General features: G+C 39.5%; 1 protein-coding gene across 6 annotated transcripts in view; it reads right to left on the reverse strand.

The window, feature by feature from the left end:
• The window catches only part of HECTD1 (HECT domain E3 ubiquitin protein ligase 1), a 107,614-nt gene that overhangs the window by 67,438 nt on the left and 22,640 nt on the right, over nucleotides 1-17,536 (reverse strand). For all 6 annotated transcript variants that reach the window (XM_073010878.1, XM_073010875.1, XM_073010880.1 and 3 more), the window contains exons 3-10: nucleotides 10,728-10,962; nucleotides 7,341-7,568; nucleotides 5,970-6,251; nucleotides 5,601-5,871; nucleotides 4,484-4,560; nucleotides 4,299-4,397; nucleotides 1,854-1,968; nucleotides 1,113-1,287 (exon numbers count right to left, since the gene is read on the reverse strand). In XM_073010878.1, the coding sequence (XP_072866979.1) occupies nucleotides 1,113-1,287; nucleotides 1,854-1,968; nucleotides 4,299-4,397; nucleotides 4,484-4,560; nucleotides 5,601-5,871; nucleotides 5,970-6,251; nucleotides 7,341-7,568; nucleotides 10,728-10,962 (1,482 nt within the window). The remainder of the gene's footprint in view (nucleotides 1-1,112; nucleotides 1,288-1,853; nucleotides 1,969-4,298; nucleotides 4,398-4,483; nucleotides 4,561-5,600; nucleotides 5,872-5,969; nucleotides 6,252-7,340; nucleotides 7,569-10,727; nucleotides 10,963-17,536) is intronic.

Consider the following 17,536-nt stretch of genomic DNA (forward strand, 5'->3'; position numbering starts at 1 on the left):
CATGTCTGTAATCCCAGCACTTGGGAGGCTGAGGTGGGCAACCACTTGAACCCAGGAGTTTGAGACCAGCCTGGGCAACACGGTGAATCCCCATCTATACTAAAAGTACAAAAAATTAGCTGGGTACGGTGGCACACTTGTAGTCCCAGCTATTCGGGAGGCTAAGGTGGGAGAATCACTGGAGCCCAGGAAGTCGAGGCTGCAGTGAGCCATGATCCAGCCACTGCACTCCAGCCCGGGTGACAGCGATACCCTGTCTCAAAAAATTAATTAAAAATATATACACACACACACATCTACAGATATAATTCAGCCTAATATGTACAAACATTGTAAAGGAGCAAGAGAGAAAAAGCAGAATGACTAATTAAGAGGCCACTACAGTGATCAAACCACTGTCTTTGAGGTTTGGATCAGAGTACTGACTAGCAAAAGATGAAAAGAAATAGCAAGCTATGGATGCACTGTAGAGGGAGAGCCACAAGGAGTTCCTGATGGATAGATTTATACCTTCATGCATTTGCACATACTCTTCACCCATGCTTCCAAATCTGTCTGCCTAGAAAACTCCTAAGTGTCCTTTAAACCACAATTTAAATCTCACCTCTGCATAAAACTGTCTCCAAACTGCCCAGCCCAATTAGTTGTTAAATCATCTATATCCCCAGAGAACCCTGAATATGTGCTTAATCTACCACTTATCACTCTGTGTTTTACCCACATACAGCCTTACTAGCCCACAAGGGGAAGAGTAAGGAAGAGCCAAGTCTCATCTATCTGTATAACGCCTCCAGTGGCCATCTCATACTGCCCCTACCAACAGGCTTCCAAAAATCTCAGGAAGTGTTTGCAATACTTATCAAATAGAGATTTAATATTCAGAGACCTACCAAAAATTTGTTAAGAATCTAGGAATCTTTTCTAAACCTCCCCCCTCTTCATTCAGATCGTCAGAAGAAAAGATAGGACTTCCCACTTCTGATCTAACTTTTATTCTTACCACACCTTTTTAACATTAAAATAAACCTCAAATCCTTCTGGAAAAGGGAGATAAATAAAACCATATAATTGGTGTAATTTGACTAACACATACAAATAGTATGAATAACTACCTTATTGAAGGCAGCATAGTTTGCTGAAATGTTTGTGCAAACACTGGCAATAACCTTTTCAAGTATATGGGTGCCATTTCCGGATCTCCTTTGGGCTCATTACATTCTTCTTCATCTTTGTTTGTATCTTTCTTTTTCTTATCATCTCCTTTATTAACTGGACACATCCAATCACCTGCAGACAAATATTTTTTAAAGAAGTACTTTTTTGGAAACTTTTTCTTTCAAGGAAAAAACCTTAAGATATATCCAACTTCAAACAATAATTATCTTTAATTAACAAATAAACTGAAATTAGAACACGGTTTCAATTATGCTTACAATATTGAAGAGCATCAGTAACTTCAATGAGCTCAATAACAAATTAAGGAGGTAATTTTGGATACTCCACTTGGTTCCAAAAATTATTTCACAGAACTTCTGGATTCATCAACTCTCTGAAAACTTAAAACTTTTGTCAAACTACCCTACCTAAACAACACCAAAGTATTCTTTATCTGACATTCTCATATTCCTTGAATTTCAGATTTTGGTCATTCTGGAATCAGGCAGTCATGGTCTCAAAGAACATAGAAGATTAAGCTGTTAAAGGTTTATCAAATGTAAGGATATACATATATAATTATTTGACTTCAAAGGAATAGTTCATTTATATAATGTTAATGCGTCTACAGAAAGCTATGGAAGTGAAAGATGAAAAATAACAGCAGATGGCTTAAAAGGAAAGAATGTAGCACTCACCTGGAGACTGAAGAATAGCTACTACTTCACTATGACCCCTTTCTCGAGCTTTATCTAATGGAGTTTTCCCATCTTCATCTCTTAGATCTGGATTTGCACCATGTCGTAACAGAGTCTAGAGAAGAAAAGCATTTAATTTGAATATAACAATAGTTTATTTCTTTGACATCCAACTATGCAAACGAAAGATTTTCCAGAATTACTTAATCAAGTAGGTGGCAATCCAAATCTCTGCCTTTGCACTTAGTACCTCAAAAGCAGCCTATTCTGTAATCCCAGCACTTTGGGAGGCCAATGCGGGTGGGTCACCTGAGGACTGAAGTTCAAGACCAGCCTGACCAACATGGAGAAACCCCGTCTCTACTAAAACTACAAAATTAGCCGGGCATGGTGGCGCATGCCTGTAATCACAGCTATTTGGGAGGCTGAGGCAGGAGAATCGCTTGAACCCGGGAGGCAGATGTTAAGGTGAGCCGAGATCGCACCATTGCACTCCAGCCTGAGCAACAAGAGCGAAATTCCATCTCAAAAAACAAAAAAGCAGCCTATTCATATCTTGAAAAACTTACAAATTAATTGTACTTGGTTATTTACCATCTTCTCAAATTAAGTATGTTCCATCTTAACATGTCACTTTCTCCATCAAACCCCACCTCCCAATTTCTTTAAGACAGGTACTGTTACAGTTTATGACATGACAATCAACGACATCGCCTCCTATATACTGCCAATTATCAAGTTAAGTCCAATTAAATTTTAGACCAAAAAGTCAACCAGGTGTGGTGGCTCACACCTGTAATCCCAGCACTTTGGGAGGCTACATCGGAGGATCACTGGAGGCCAGGAGTTCAAGATCAGCCTAGGCAACATGGTGAGATCTCATCTCTACGAATAAGTAAATAAATAAATCATAAAATAAAAATAAAAATTAGCCAGTATGGTGGCACACGCCTGTAGTTCTAGGGACTCTGGAGGCTGAGGCAGGAGGATCACTTGAGCCCAGGAATTTAAGGTTACATGAGCTATGATTGTGCCACTGCATTCCAGCCTGCGAGACAGAGCAAGACCCTGTTTCAAAAATAAAAGTCATCAATATATCCATCTATACCCACTAACACCTTAAACCTTTCATAATTTCATACCCCAACTACTTAATCACAATGGCTCAATAAAAACTTTTTTGTTAACAGTTGACTTTAAAAGCACTTGAAAGGGAAACTCTAAAACCTCTTTATTTACTTAGTATTAGTCACCCTTAGAAGCAACATTCTCTCTAAAAACTAACCAATTCAAACAAACAGAATTCAGGCTTGAAGAGGCCACGGTTCTCAGGCTAGAAAGCTACTAACCTGTTATTGAAAATTTTGTTGTAGTGTAAAGATGACAATAATAGCAGCTACCATTTGAGCACCTACAATATGCTGGTAACTACAGTAAATCCATACAATATTGTTTCTAATTCTCACAATAATCTTCCTAAGAATATATACTTATTTTACAGATAAACTTAATAAAGTGTCCAAGGTCACACAGCCTTTTTTGTGCATAAGCTGAGACTTAAATCCAGGTATGCCCAACTTCAGAGTGGACTAACCTCGTACTATGCCAAATAACTTCACAATTGGCAGATTATAGACATCTAGTTCATATATTTGATGTAAACCTTTTCAGTTAACCTCTTTGAACCTCAATTTCTCTAACTGTAAAAATAACTCTCAAAAATTCTTTGCTAGTCTGAGTCAAGTGATTCTTGTACAAACAGAGTATCTAGCTGGGTGCAGTGGCTCAACCCTATAATCCCAGCACTTTGGAAGGCCAAGGCAGGCAGATCACCTGAGGCTAGGAGTTTGAGACCAGGCTGGTCAACACGGCAAAACCCTGTCTCTACTAAAAGTACAAAAATTAGCCAGGCATGATGGCACACGCCTATAATCCCAGCCACTCAGGAGGCTGAGGCACCAGATCGTTTGAACCCAGGAATTCAAGGCTGCAGTGAGTTGCTACTGTGCCACTGCAGTCCAGCCTGGGTGACAGAGCAAAACCCTGTCTTAAAAAAAAAAAAAAAAAAAAGTTATTCATTGCCAAGAGTAATAAATAAGAAACAATCACATGTTCAACACTAGGTGACTAGTTGAATAAACTTGTAGTATAGGATATGCATACAGATATAAAAAAGTTCTCTACATGAGAACTTTTTTTCTAATTTATATTATTAAGTAAAAAAACAAAGTACAGGTGAGTGTATAAGAAAAGGAGGAAACACACACACACACATATATATGTTTGTATTGAATCTGCATTAGGAAACACTAAAAAGAAACAGTTACAGTGAGTAAGAGGGAATGAAGTGGATGGGGATGGCATGGAAATAAAAGGTTTTATATCATTCTAATTTTAAAACCATGTAAATGTTAAAAATTAGTAATTTTAAAACCTAGACTTTACCTTTGCTACTTGAGGTCTTCCAAAACATGCAGCATAATGTAATGATGATGATCTTTGACCTCTATTAACATCTGCACCTCTCTCACAAAGAAATTCTACCTGTAAAATGATAACGAATCATAAAGCTGCTTTTTATTAATATATCTATCTTTAATTTAAATACTAGCTTTTATTTATTAGCTTACCATTTCCTGAGTTCCAAAAGCAGAGGCCCAGTTTAATAGAGTCTGACCTACATCATCCATAAAATTTACTTCAAAGGCTGAAATTTTGAAGAAAAAAAGAAAATGTATTTTTAAAGTCAATAAAATAATATAAAACTTTTCTAAAGACTGAACCATTTTAAGATTGTCATTAGTCATCATCTAAATAAAGAGCCAAGAGAGTGTTTTAAATATTTAGTTCAACTATAAAGTAGTACATAATCAGAAACCTGAGGTCAGCTAAGAAAAAGTATTTTAAGGCCAGGCACGGTGGCTCACACCTGTTATCCCAGCACTCTGAGAGGCCGAGGTGGGCGGATCACTTGAGGTCAGGAGTTCAAGACCAGCATGGCCAACATGGTGAAACTCCGATCTTACTGAAAATACAAAAATAAGCCGGGTGTGGTGGCACATGCCTGTAATCCCAGCTACTCGGAAGGCTGAGACAGGAGAATCGCTCAAGCCCAGGAGGCACAGGATCAGTGAGCCAAGACTGTACCACTACACTCCTGCCTGTGCAACAGAGCAAGACTCTGTCCCCACTGCAAAAACAAGAAGAAAAAATATTTGAAAACTTTTAAGCCACTGGGGATTCACAAGGCTTTAAGTCTTAAAAACAAACATGAAATAAGAAAGGAAAACACTAAATACACAATAAGGCAGTAGTTGCTAACAGCGGCTAATCCACATCTCTAATCCAAAGAACACAGAAGAACAAATCTGATGACCCAGAAGCATCTTTCAAGAATTTGTATTTGCTGATCACCTCATGTAGCAGTCAAAAAAATCTGCATTATTATAATTCATTCACCTCAGTTTCCATCAATCTTGAGAAAACCTTAGAATTTACAAGATCTCCTTCAGGTAATAAAACAGAAATTTCAAACTTTATAGAAGTTTTACTCATTCAACAAGCATTTATTCAGGTTTCACCATGAACCAAGCTGATAATTACACAATTATACACAGGGAGAGTGGAGAATATTGAAGGGGTGCCACTTTGTTATCTGGATTTCTAAGAGAACTGTCCAAAATCTAGGAACTGCCTATATGCTTATCTCACAACTTTCTTTTTGTATTTAAAAAAATATTTTCTGACCTCCTGTGTCAATTGCATCTATAAGTGCATCGGTATCTTTACTTCGAATACAATCTATCAGCTGCCGATGTGAGCGCTCCCCAGAACTATCTAATCTCCGGAGTCCTGGGATTCTGCCTGTAGATCCAGCACTAGACTTTGGCAAAGCTTTTCGTCCTTCAAATAATAGCACCAAGAGAAGGTCAACCAAACGCATAGTATCAAGCACACATCTTTCATCACCCTGCAGTGCACTTTCAATTGAATCTGGAAGCTCCGACCTCAAAAGATCCTAGAAAGAGAATGGGAAGAAAGAAGTTTAATATATTAGCATTATATAAAAACACTTTTTCTAAAGATTAAAAAGCAAAGATTCAAAAACATTCTTACATGTGTTACTACCGGAGAGCCTCTGCAAAGTGTTGAGAGCAGACTCACAATTGTTGACACCTGATTACTCAATTTGGAATCTGCAGTGGTGGAAGGAGCTCCTGTGGTGCTGCGACCTGGTTTACATGCTGATGATGGTCCTGATACAGTACCACCAGCAGCAGCCATTCGCGATAACAGCTCCTCAGTTAATCCATGCTTGGCTAATGGAGCTGGGTCAACACCACGACGGGTAAATCGGTCAGCCAGTGATGCAAAGCATCGCAGAGCTCCATCTGAAACCTAACAATGTGAAGAAAATGCCCACAGATAAAATTCACCCACAAAGGGTTAGTAATGATCATTTCAATACTGACACTACAAGAAAGGCAACTGTAGCAAAGTGATTAAGCATGTGATCTGCCTAGATTTGAATCATAACTCCATATACTGCTAACTGTATAATCCAAGGAAGTTACTTAAACTGCTTAAGGCCTCAGTTCCCTCATTTGTAAAATGGGGATATTAATGGTACCTATATCTCATTGTGTTAGCTTAAATGAGGTAACACATATAAAGAATCTAGATGGATAGTAAAAGCTCAAAAATATTAACTATTATGTGTACTTTTGTCATGATAATCTATATCAACTGAAAATAACATCCGAACAATAAAAAGGCATTAAAAGTCAAGTTTTATTTTCCAAAGTATGCTAATTCAGTAAGGGTTTACAGATAAGATTATAAATACTGTCTTACACCTGGCGCGGTGGCTCAAGCCTGTAATCTCAGCACTTTGGGAGGCCGAGGCTGACGGATCACAAGGTCAGGAGTTCAAGACCAGCCTGGCCACTATGGTGAAACCCTGTCTCTACTAAAAATACAAAAATTGGTCAGGCATGGTGGTGGGTGCCTGTCATCCCAGCTACTCAGGAGGCTGAGGCAGGAGAATCTCTTGAACCCAGGAGGCAGAGGTTGCAGTGAGTGAAGATCATGCCACTGCACTCCACCCTGGGCGATAGAGCAAGACTCTGTCTCACAAAAAATAATAAAAATAAAAAATACTGTCTTATTTACTTTAAATGAGATCTATCTTAAGTTAACAAAATCAGGTCAACAAAACTGCACCAAGTCAACAAAATTATACTCAGTACAAGTACAGCTGTAAAAATATTTTTATGGTATTTAAATTTTAAGAACAAACATATATCACATCTACAATCTGAAAAGTTTCATTCCCAAAATGGAGATTACCACATGGAGAGATGAGAGAAAGATGGAATTACCTCTATTTCATCAAGTGAAAAGTACAAATTAATCATAATTATAAATAGGGGACACTATAAAAATCACTTTCTGAAAATGGAAAGTATATAACAGCAACTTATTTACCTGATGATCTTCATGTTTTAATAAACTAGACAGAGATTCTACACAAATTTCTAAAGAAGAATCTTGAGGCTCCATTTTGCCACAGAGTCTTGATACCACAGCCATGGCAGAGTGCAAGGTGTCTTTATGAACTAGATGTCCACTGTCACGAATGAAGGTAAGCACACAATTCAAACCACCAGCCTCAAAGACTGCTCCTGACTCACGAGTACATATCAGTTCTAATACCTATAATAGTAAAACAAACGTAACGAAAGAATGCAAGCCTGATTTTCAAGAATCACAGAAATAATGCACTCTCCAAATTTATCAGTAACACATTAAAAACAGAAAAGTGAAACAAATGAAATTAATTTTAATAACATATTTTAGATGGGTGTGGTAGCTCACATCTGTGATCCCAGCACTTCGGGAGGCCAAGGTGGGCAGTTTGCTTGAGCCCAGAAGTTCAAGACTAACCTGGGCAACACGGCAAAATCTGATGTCTACAAAACATACAAAAATTAGCCAGGCATAGTAGTGGCATGTGCTATAGTGCCAGCTACTCAGGAGGTTGAAGCTAGAGGATCACTTGAGCCTAGGAGGTCGAGGCTGCAGTGAGCCATGATCACACCATTGCACTCCCATCCTGAGCAAGAGAGTGAGACTCTGTCTCACAAAATAATAGTAATAGCCAGGCGCAGCGGCTCACGCCTATAATCCCAGCACTTTGGGAGGCCGAGGCGGGCGGATCACTTGAGGTTGGGAGTTTGAGACCAGTCTGACCAACATGAAAAAAATCCCACCTCTACTAAAAAATATAAAGTTAGCCAGGCATGGTGGCACATGCCTCTAATCCCAGCTACTCAGGAGGCTGAGGCAGGAGAATCATTTGCATCTGGGAGCCGGATGTTGTGGTGAGCCGAGATCGTGCTACTGTACTCCAGCCTGGGCAACAAGAATGAAACTCCGTCTCAAAAATAACAATAATAATAATAATATTTTATTTAACCCAATATATCCAGGCATCATCATTTCAACATGAAATCAATATAGAAAATTACTGATATATATTATAGTCTTTTATGTATAGACTTTAAAACTGCAGGTATACTTTATACTTACAACACATCTCTATTTGGAGTGGCCACATTTGAAGTGCTCAGTAGACTCACTTGGCTACCATACTGGACAGTACAGGTTTAGAAAGTGAAATCTGTATCGCAAGCTAAAGAACTACAAGTAATTTAGCAAAAGCTTGTAATAATACTCTAACACTATTTGTCTTTTTCATTCTCATTCTCATGAGTCTAGGGTAACATTTTCCAGAAGCTAAGCATGGTGTGATATTGTACTAGACTGAACGCAGAAGCAGATAGGAGATCCAGCTGTCTACTGTAAAGACAGAGTGTTCTTAAGAGACTTGCAAAAATGCCTAACAATTCCAGTCTTCTCACTAACTTTGTTTACTTTAAAAAGTTATTTTTTGGCCGGGCGCGGTGGCTCACGACTGTAATTGCAGCACTTTGGGAGGCCGAGACGGGTGGATCACGAGGTCAGGAGATCAAGACCATCCTGGCTAACACGGTGAAACCCTGTCTCTACTAAAAATACAAAAAATTAGCCAGGCGTGGTGGTGGGCGCCTGTAGTCTCAGCTACTCGGGAGGCTGAGGCAGGAGAATGGCGTGAACCCAGGAGGCGGAGCTTGCAGTGAGCCGAGATCGTGCCACTGCGCTCCAGCCTGGGCAACAGAGCAAGACTCTGTCTCAAAAAAAAAAAAAAAGTTATTTTTCATTAAAGCTATTATGTATAACATGTAATTACTTTAAGATAAATATTTTAAATTTATCAGTTTCAGTATCTAATATGCTAAATAAATAGACAAAACCTATATAAACAAAAGCTCTTTGGGTATCCTCAATTATTTAAGACTTGTAAAGGGATACTGAGACAAAAAATTTGAGAACTGCTAACCTAAAGCGGCAAGAATCATAAAAAGAATGAAGCAGAAATCATAAAATAATAATAATAATAATAATAATAATAATAATAATCAGCAGCTGGGCACAGTGACTCAAGCCTGTAATCCCAGCAACACTTTGGAGGCCAAGGCAGATAGATAACCTGAGGTCAGGAGTTCGAGACCAGCCTGGCCAACATGGTGAAACCCTATCTCTACTGAAAATACAAAAAATTAGCCAGACATGGTGGCACACACCTGTAGTCCCACCTACTCAGGAGGCTAAGGCAGGAGAATCGCTTGAACCCAGGAAGCAGAGGTTGCAGTGAGCTGAGATTGCACCACTGCATTTCAGCCTGGGAGACAGAGCAAGACTGCCTCAAAAAAAATAAAATAAAATCATGTAAAATCTAAATGTATTAATTTAGTACTAAATGTAAAATCTAGTACTAATGCTTTTAGAACTACACAAAGTTTTAGAGTTACATAAAGACAACAGCTTACGCTACAGGGAATACAGCAAAATAGTTAAATCCCTGGGCCCTAGAACCAGACTTTCTAATCTTCAAATTCCTAAACTTTAAGTCTTGGCTCTGCTGTTCACTACTCCCAAGTACGTTCCTTAACCTCAGCATACTTGAATTTTTTTCATCTGTAACATAGAAATGATAATATTCAGCAGGGGTGGTAGCTCACGCCTATAATCCCAGCACTTTGGGAGGCCAAGGCAGGGGCATCACAAGGTCAAGAGTTCAAGATCAGCCTGGCCAACACAGTGAAATCCCGTCTCTACCAAAAATACAAAACAAATTAGCTAGGCATGGTGGTGGGCACCTGTAGTCCCAGCTACTTGGGAGGCTGAGGCAGGAAAATCACTAGAACTGGGAGGCGGAGGTTGCAGTGAGCCAACATTGTGCCACTGCATCCCAGCCTAGGCAACATAGGGACTGTCTCAAAAAAAAAAAAAAAAAAAAAAAGATAATATTCCTGGCACCAACCTATCCTGTATAGAGTCGCTGTGAAGATTAAATGAGTTAATACCTTAAAGTGCTCAGAATAATGCCTAGCACTGGTGGGTGGTGGTGGCTGTTGTGGTGATTGTTACTACTATAATACAAAATTATTTAGGGTAAGAACAGGGATAACCTATCTCTAAGAGACTACCAGGAACTGAAGTGCACTGAAGCAGCACAGAACATAGCAATGACCTACAGTTTTCCTTCTAAGATAAGATTTCTTTTCCCAAGCCTATGAGGCCTCCTTTGGTACCACAAGGGTTGTGATTTCCACTGTTCTCAACTACTCTCAACAAAGTAAGACTGAAAATAGGAAGAATTTTTTTTTTAGTAAATATATTTTTCAGTCTCTAAGTGATGTTTAAATGAGCCAATACTCATCCCTGAGAGGTCTGAGAAAAATAAGTAATGAGCCAATAAATAACACTTACCTTTACACATTGTTCAGCTAAGTCTCTGCTAGTCCTGTTGTTAAGTTCAACTACAACCAAACGATTACAAAGTGCTTTTATAGCTCCATCAACCCCAACAATCCTTCGGGTACATTCTGCAGATACATCCAAGTAGTATGTTATGGCACGGGCTGTCACCTCTAATACATTGTCTGGAGCACTTTCATCAAGAAAAATTTTGCAAAGGGCTGGTAAGAAAGTGCGAGGAGGACATCTGTAGTGAAAGAAATCATATTACATCTAGGGTTATTAAATTCTTAACAGCAAAATATTAAGAAAGTAACAGAAAATAAAAAGTTATAATGTAACATATCGTGCTCAATGCCACGTCTGAATGTTTATTAGGTAATATTTCTCACATTGTTTTTGCTTCCATAGTAATACATGCTAATTTCGTCACTGTTGAAAATACCAAGGTGTAAATGGTTTAAAATAGCAGCATTAACTTGAAACCATGTTTAAAAAAAAAAAAAAAAAATCGGCCAGGCATGGTGGCTCATGCCTATAATCCCAGCACCTTGGGAGGCCGAGGCGGGCAGATCACCTGAGGTCAGGAGTTGGAGACCAGCCTGCCCAACATGGTGAAACCCCATCTCTACTAAAAATGCAAAACATTAGCCGGGTGTGGTGGCGGGCACCTGTAATCACAGCTACTCGGGTGGCTGAGGCAGGAGAATCGCTTGAACCTGGGAGATGGAGGTTGCAGTGAGCCGAGACCGCACCACTGTATTCCAGTCTGGGCAACAAGAGCAAAACAAACTCGATTTCAAAAAAAAACACACAAAAAATTCAATACTCACCTCAAACATGAACTGCTCTATAAAACCTTCCTTAACCTCCCAAATACTTAAGTGGTACTTTCATGTTCCTTAAACTTCATAAAAGCAGCACATATGCTGTTTAATGTATCCCTTTATTTCCTTATTCATTTAAAAGTCCCAAAAGGCCAGAACACTGCTCAATTCATATTTTTCAGAAAGAAGCACTGATTTGGGGTCTAAAAGACTGGGGTAAAAAAAAGAACAGCAACTGTGTGACTTTTCTGCGCCTGTTTCCTTACTTGTAAAGCACAAGTAATAGCTAAATAACACCTACTTTAGGCCGGGCACAGTGGCTCATGCCTGTAATCCTTGTACTTTGGGAGGCCAAGGCGGGTGGATCACTTGAGGTCAGGAGTTCAAGACCAGCCTGGCCAACATGGTAAAACCCCATCTCTACTAAAAATACAAAAATTAGCTGGGCGTGGTGGCACATGCCTGTAGTCCCAGCTACTTGGGAGGCTGAGGCAGGAAAATCACTTGAGCCCAGGACAGGGAGGTTGAAGTGAGCTGATATTGTGCCACTGCACTCCAACCTGGGTGACAGAGAGAGACTACATATCTAATAAATAAATAAATAAATAAAATAATACTTTTATATGGTTATGAAGATTAAATGAAATAATACCCATTAAAAACAGCTCAGTGTCTAGCATATTAAACTATAGTCCCCATCCTCTCTAACAGTCTAATGCTTATTACACAAACCTGTACAAGACAGTTCCATCAAAAACAGAATTTCTGAGATATCAGTAATACTCCCTATATTTTATCAACACTTAAAATATGAAAAGATCATAATTTACATTTAGTAGAAATCTCAGCTATGTGACATCAAATGCATTATTCTAATTTCTCTAGACAGACTAAATTATAGCTACAGATAACACAAAGGGTAATATCCTCAACATTTTAATGGAATAATTTATCCTCCCATTTTTAGTGTATGCAAATGAATATTTCCCATACCTTTAGTAGCCTTTAAGAAATATCTGTATGAGGCCGGGCCTGGTGGCTCATGCCTGTAATCTTTGCACTTTGGGAGGCCGAGGCAGGTGAATCACCTGAGGTCAGCAAGACCAGCCTGGCCAACATGATGAAACCCCGTCTCTACTAAAAATACAAAACAATTAGCTGGGTATAGTGGCGGGCACCTGTAATCCCAGCTATTCAGGAGGCTGAGGCAGGAGAATTGCTTGAACCCGGGAGGCAGAGGTTGCAGCGAGCTGAGATCACGCCACTGCACTTCAGCCTGGGCAACAAGAGCAAAACTCCATCTTAAAAAAAAAAAAAAAAAAAACTCTGTATGAATGTTAAAAGTACATCTAACTCTACGGTTCAGTATCAGCTTAGATGACTCTTAACTTAAAGGGTTCAGAAGAAAGAATACTGTCAAAAAAATTTTAGGGCCAGTATGATGGCTCACACTTGCAGTCTCAGCACTTTGGGAGGCTGAGGCAGTTCAAGATCAGCCTGGCAACATGGCAAGACTATTAAAAAATACATAAAAATAAAACATTTATAGAAGACATCTTTCATGCAATGACTGAGTAATCATTGATTAAACACAGGTTTTTGTTTGTTTTTTTGACAGTCTCACTCTGTTGTCCAGACTGGAATGCAATGGCATGATCTTGGCTCACTGCAGCCTCCATCTCCCACATTCAAGCAATTCTTGTGCCTCAGCCTCCAGCACAGCTACAATTACAGGCGCACGCCACCACACTCAGCTAATTTTTGTATTTTTACTAGAGATGGGGTTTCACCATGGTGGCCAGGCTGGTATTGAACTCCCGGCCTCGAGTGATCTGCCTGCCTCAACCTCCCAAAGTGCTGGGATTACAGACATGAGCCACTCCACCCAGCCAGAGGTGTTTTTTATTAGCCAGCAACCCTGGTAACCTATGACATGTAGTCATTTGTAATATTTCTAAGTCAGGAATTAAATGCCTTGAGGCTAGGTTGTAAGAGCTAGTCCCACAGTTCTCAGGTAAGGTCACAAAACGGCCTAGCATATCAGAATCTTAAGCCTTGTTAGAGCATAATACATATGCTCTCCATATGCATATGTAGTAGACAGAAGAAATGAGAAGAGACTGTTACAGTGTTAATACTAAAGAAAAAACACGGTCTAAGAGAGTAATGTGTTTTCTTTAGAAAATACTAGTTTGTGAATAAAGAATAAAACGATGAAGTTGATAGTCCAAGTATCAAATGACAAGAACATATTTACCATATGCTTTATATTAATACAATTATTCATCCATTTTTCTTACCCAGGGTAAAAACTGCACATCAAAAAATAAAATAAAATTTAAGAGCAATGCTTAGTATAAACTTAATACATTTCATGGGGGAATGCAGTATCTGTTAATTTGGGGAATAATAGTTCCTGCTGTGTTCCCTAAAATGTGATGAATTTCCTGAACAAGTGTAGTTAAAGAGCCAGTTTAGGCTGGGCGCAGTGGATCACTCTGTAACCCCAACACTTTGGGAAGCCAAGATGGGAGGAGTGCTTGAGTCCAGGAGTTCGAGAACAGCCTGGGCATCCCAAGTAGACCTCATCTCTACAAAAAACCAAAAAGCTAGCCAGGCTGGTAGTGCACACCTGTGGTCCTGGCTACTTGGGAGGCTGAGGCAGGAGGCTCACTTGAACCCAGGAGATCAAGGCTATAGTGAGCCATGATCGCACCTATGCACTCCAGCCTGGACAACAGAGCAAGACTCTGTCTCAAAAAAACAAAAACAAAAACAAAAACAAAAACAACACAGTGCCAGTTTAAAAAAGGTAAAAACCCAGAAAGCTCTAATCTCATAGGGTCTCAGATTTTAATTGTGATCAACCGTGTTCCTAAGAAATATCTGTTGTGCCTTTGGCTATTGGCCAAAACAAACATTTTTTCAGCTGTTGAGTTACTTTTTCAACAGTAAGAAGGTATTTGGGGCATATTCCTTCATATGTAAAATGCACTGTTTTTTAAATATCAAGGTCTCAAGGAAAATCAAAGGCGGCTTTTTTCCTTTTTTTTTTTTTTTTTTTTTTTGAGACAGTCTCGCTCTGTTACCCAGGCTGGAGTGCAGTGACACTATTTTGGCTCACTGCAACCTCCACCTCCTGGGGTAAAGTAATTCTCCTGCCTCAACCTCCTGAGTAGCTGGGACTACAGGCGCCTACCACATGCCCAGCTAATTTTTCTACTTTTAGTAGAGAATGGGGTTTCACCATGTTGGCCAGGCTGATCTAGAACTTCTGACTTCAAATGATCTACCCATCTAGGCCTCCCAAAGTGCTGGGGTTACAAACGTGAGCCACTGCACCCGGCCTCTTTTTCTTTTTTTTTTCAGAGAGGGTGTTGCTCTGTCGCCCTGGCTGGAGTGCAGTGGTGTAATCAGGCTCCTGTAGCCTCAACCTTCTGGGCTCAACCTTCCTCCTACCTCAGCCTCCCAAGTAGCTGGGACCACAGGTGTATGCCAACATGCCCAGCTAGTTTTAAAAAAATTTTTTGTAGAGATGCGGTTTTGCCATGTTGCCCAGGCTGGTCTCGAATTCCTGAGCTCAAGCAATCTGCCCACCTCAGCCTCCCAAAGTGTTGGGATTACAGGCATGAGCCACTGTGCCCAGCCAACATTCCTATTAAACTAGTTATATGATAATGAGTTTTTCTTTCTATGAGTTTTGCTAATAAAAACTCACATTACTGGCCGGGCACGGTGGCTCATGCCTATAATCCCAGTACTCTGGGAGGCAGAGGTGGGCGTATCACGAGGTCAGGAGATCAAGACCATCCTGGCTAACACAGTGAAACCCTGTCTCTACTAAAAACACAAAAAAATTAGCCAGGTGTGGTGGCAGATGCCTGTAGTCCCAGTTACTCGGGAGGCTGAGGCAGGAGAATGGCATGAACCTGGGAGGTGGAGCTTGCAGTGAGCCGAGATCACGCCACTGCACTCCAGCCTGGGCAACAGAGCGAGACTCTGTCTCAAAAATTAATAATTAAATCAAACAAACAAACAAAAACTCACATTACTATAAGTTACTATTATGAATACATTAATTGCCAATGCAAAAGGATATCAGCTGGATTAGGCAGACTCCTTTCATTTACGTGATACTTCCTGTAATAGGGCCACTAATTTATGGCAAATACAGCCAAATTCTTGAAAATTATCTCTTTAATATGAAAACTTAACTAAAATGTACTTTACACACAAGAAAGGTAAAAAAAATCCCAAATCAGATTCCTAAAAATAAAGCAAGAAATTTGATGTAAAACTCAGTAACCCTCTAGCAATCAGTATGTGAAAACATATAAATTAAAAATATATATACATAATTTGTTATATTTTATTTAAAATATACATAAATATAATTACACTGTATTTACGTGAACTGTATTAGCAAAAAGGTATACATGAGTAACAAATTTTTGAAAGTTAACTCAAAGTTAATGTACTTGGATATCTCTCATGCTAACAATACTTACATAATGGAACAGGTAAATTTGCTCTAAAGTTTATTCCGTTATAAATTCAGTTGCTCATAAATGAGGTTTTAAAAATAAACAACACAGTTTTTTTCCGTAATGAATTCAAGGGTATATTATTTCCCCTTTGTTCATCTATTAATTTATAATAGACCACCACAGCAAATAACATTTCCAACACATAAGAAATTTTAGCATATGAAATTCAAGATTAGTCAAAATTATCTGAAGTAAACAATGTTAACTCAAATTCAGATAATTCAGTCTTCAGAGGAGAGAAATTCTGCTGAACTCAGCGGAGGGCCTTTTAAGTCAAAAGCTATTCCAATAATTTTGTGTCATCACAACTCAACTGAAAACTTATAAGAATTCTTGAAATAGTAAATTTTCTTTTCTTTTTTTTTTTTTTTTAAAAGACAGGGTCCCACTCTGTCACCCAAGCTAAAGTGCAGTGACACGATCTTGGCTCACTGTATCCTTGACCTCCCAGACTCAAGCAATCCTCCCAAATCAGCCTCCCAAGTAGCTGGGACCACAGGCATGCACCACCACACCCAGTAATTAATTGTTTTTATTTTTTGTAGAGACAAGGTCTTGCTATGTTGCCCAGGCTAGTCTTGAACTCCTGGGCTCCAGCAATCTTCCCATCTCGGACTCCTAAAGTGCTGGGATTACAGGTGTGAGCCACCACACCTTGCCCAAAATAATAAAATTATAAGTAGTTATAAAGACATATTATTCAAGTGAAAATAGATGTAATCATTATCTTACACATAATTCTAAAAACTTTTCTTTAAAAAAACTTTAAAACACTATTAGAAGATTCCTAACAAAAGTACTCAATTAAAATACAGGTTAAGTCATGCACAGTAACTCACTCCTGTAATCCCAGCTACTCAGAAGGCTGAGGCAGGATGAACACTTGAGCCCAGGATTTCTAGGCCAGCCTAGGCAAGATAGTGAGATCCCTGTCTCTAAAAAAAGATTAAAAAAATAAGGCAGCTGGGTGCAGTGGCTCACACCGGTAATCCCAGCACTTTGGGAGGCTAAGCCAGGTGGACCTCTTGAGCTCCTAAGAATTCAAGACCAGGCTGGACAACAAAGTAAGACCCCATCACTACAAAAAATACAAAAATTAGCCGGGCAGGGAGGCGTGCACCTGCAGTCCCAGCTACTTGAAAAGCTTAGGTGGGAAGATGACTCGAGTCTAAGAGGCAGAGGTTGCAGTGAGCCAAGATCACGCCACTGCACTCTAGCCTGGGTGAGCCACACACCCCGTCTCAAAAAAAAATTAGCCAGCATAGTGGCACATGCCTGCAGTACCAGCTATTTGGGAGGCTGAGGCAAGAGGATCACTTGAGCCCAGGAGTTCAAGGCTACAGTGAACCATGATCACACGCAACGCACTTCAGCCTGGGCAACAGAGTAAGATTCTCTTAAAAAATGTACGTATACATATACATATACACACACATACACACATATG

The sequence above is a fragment of the Chlorocebus sabaeus genome, chromosome 24, assembly GCF_047675955.1.
Source record: "Chlorocebus sabaeus isolate Y175 chromosome 24, mChlSab1.0.hap1, whole genome shotgun sequence".
Taxonomy (NCBI): domain Eukaryota; kingdom Metazoa; phylum Chordata; class Mammalia; order Primates; family Cercopithecidae; genus Chlorocebus; species Chlorocebus sabaeus.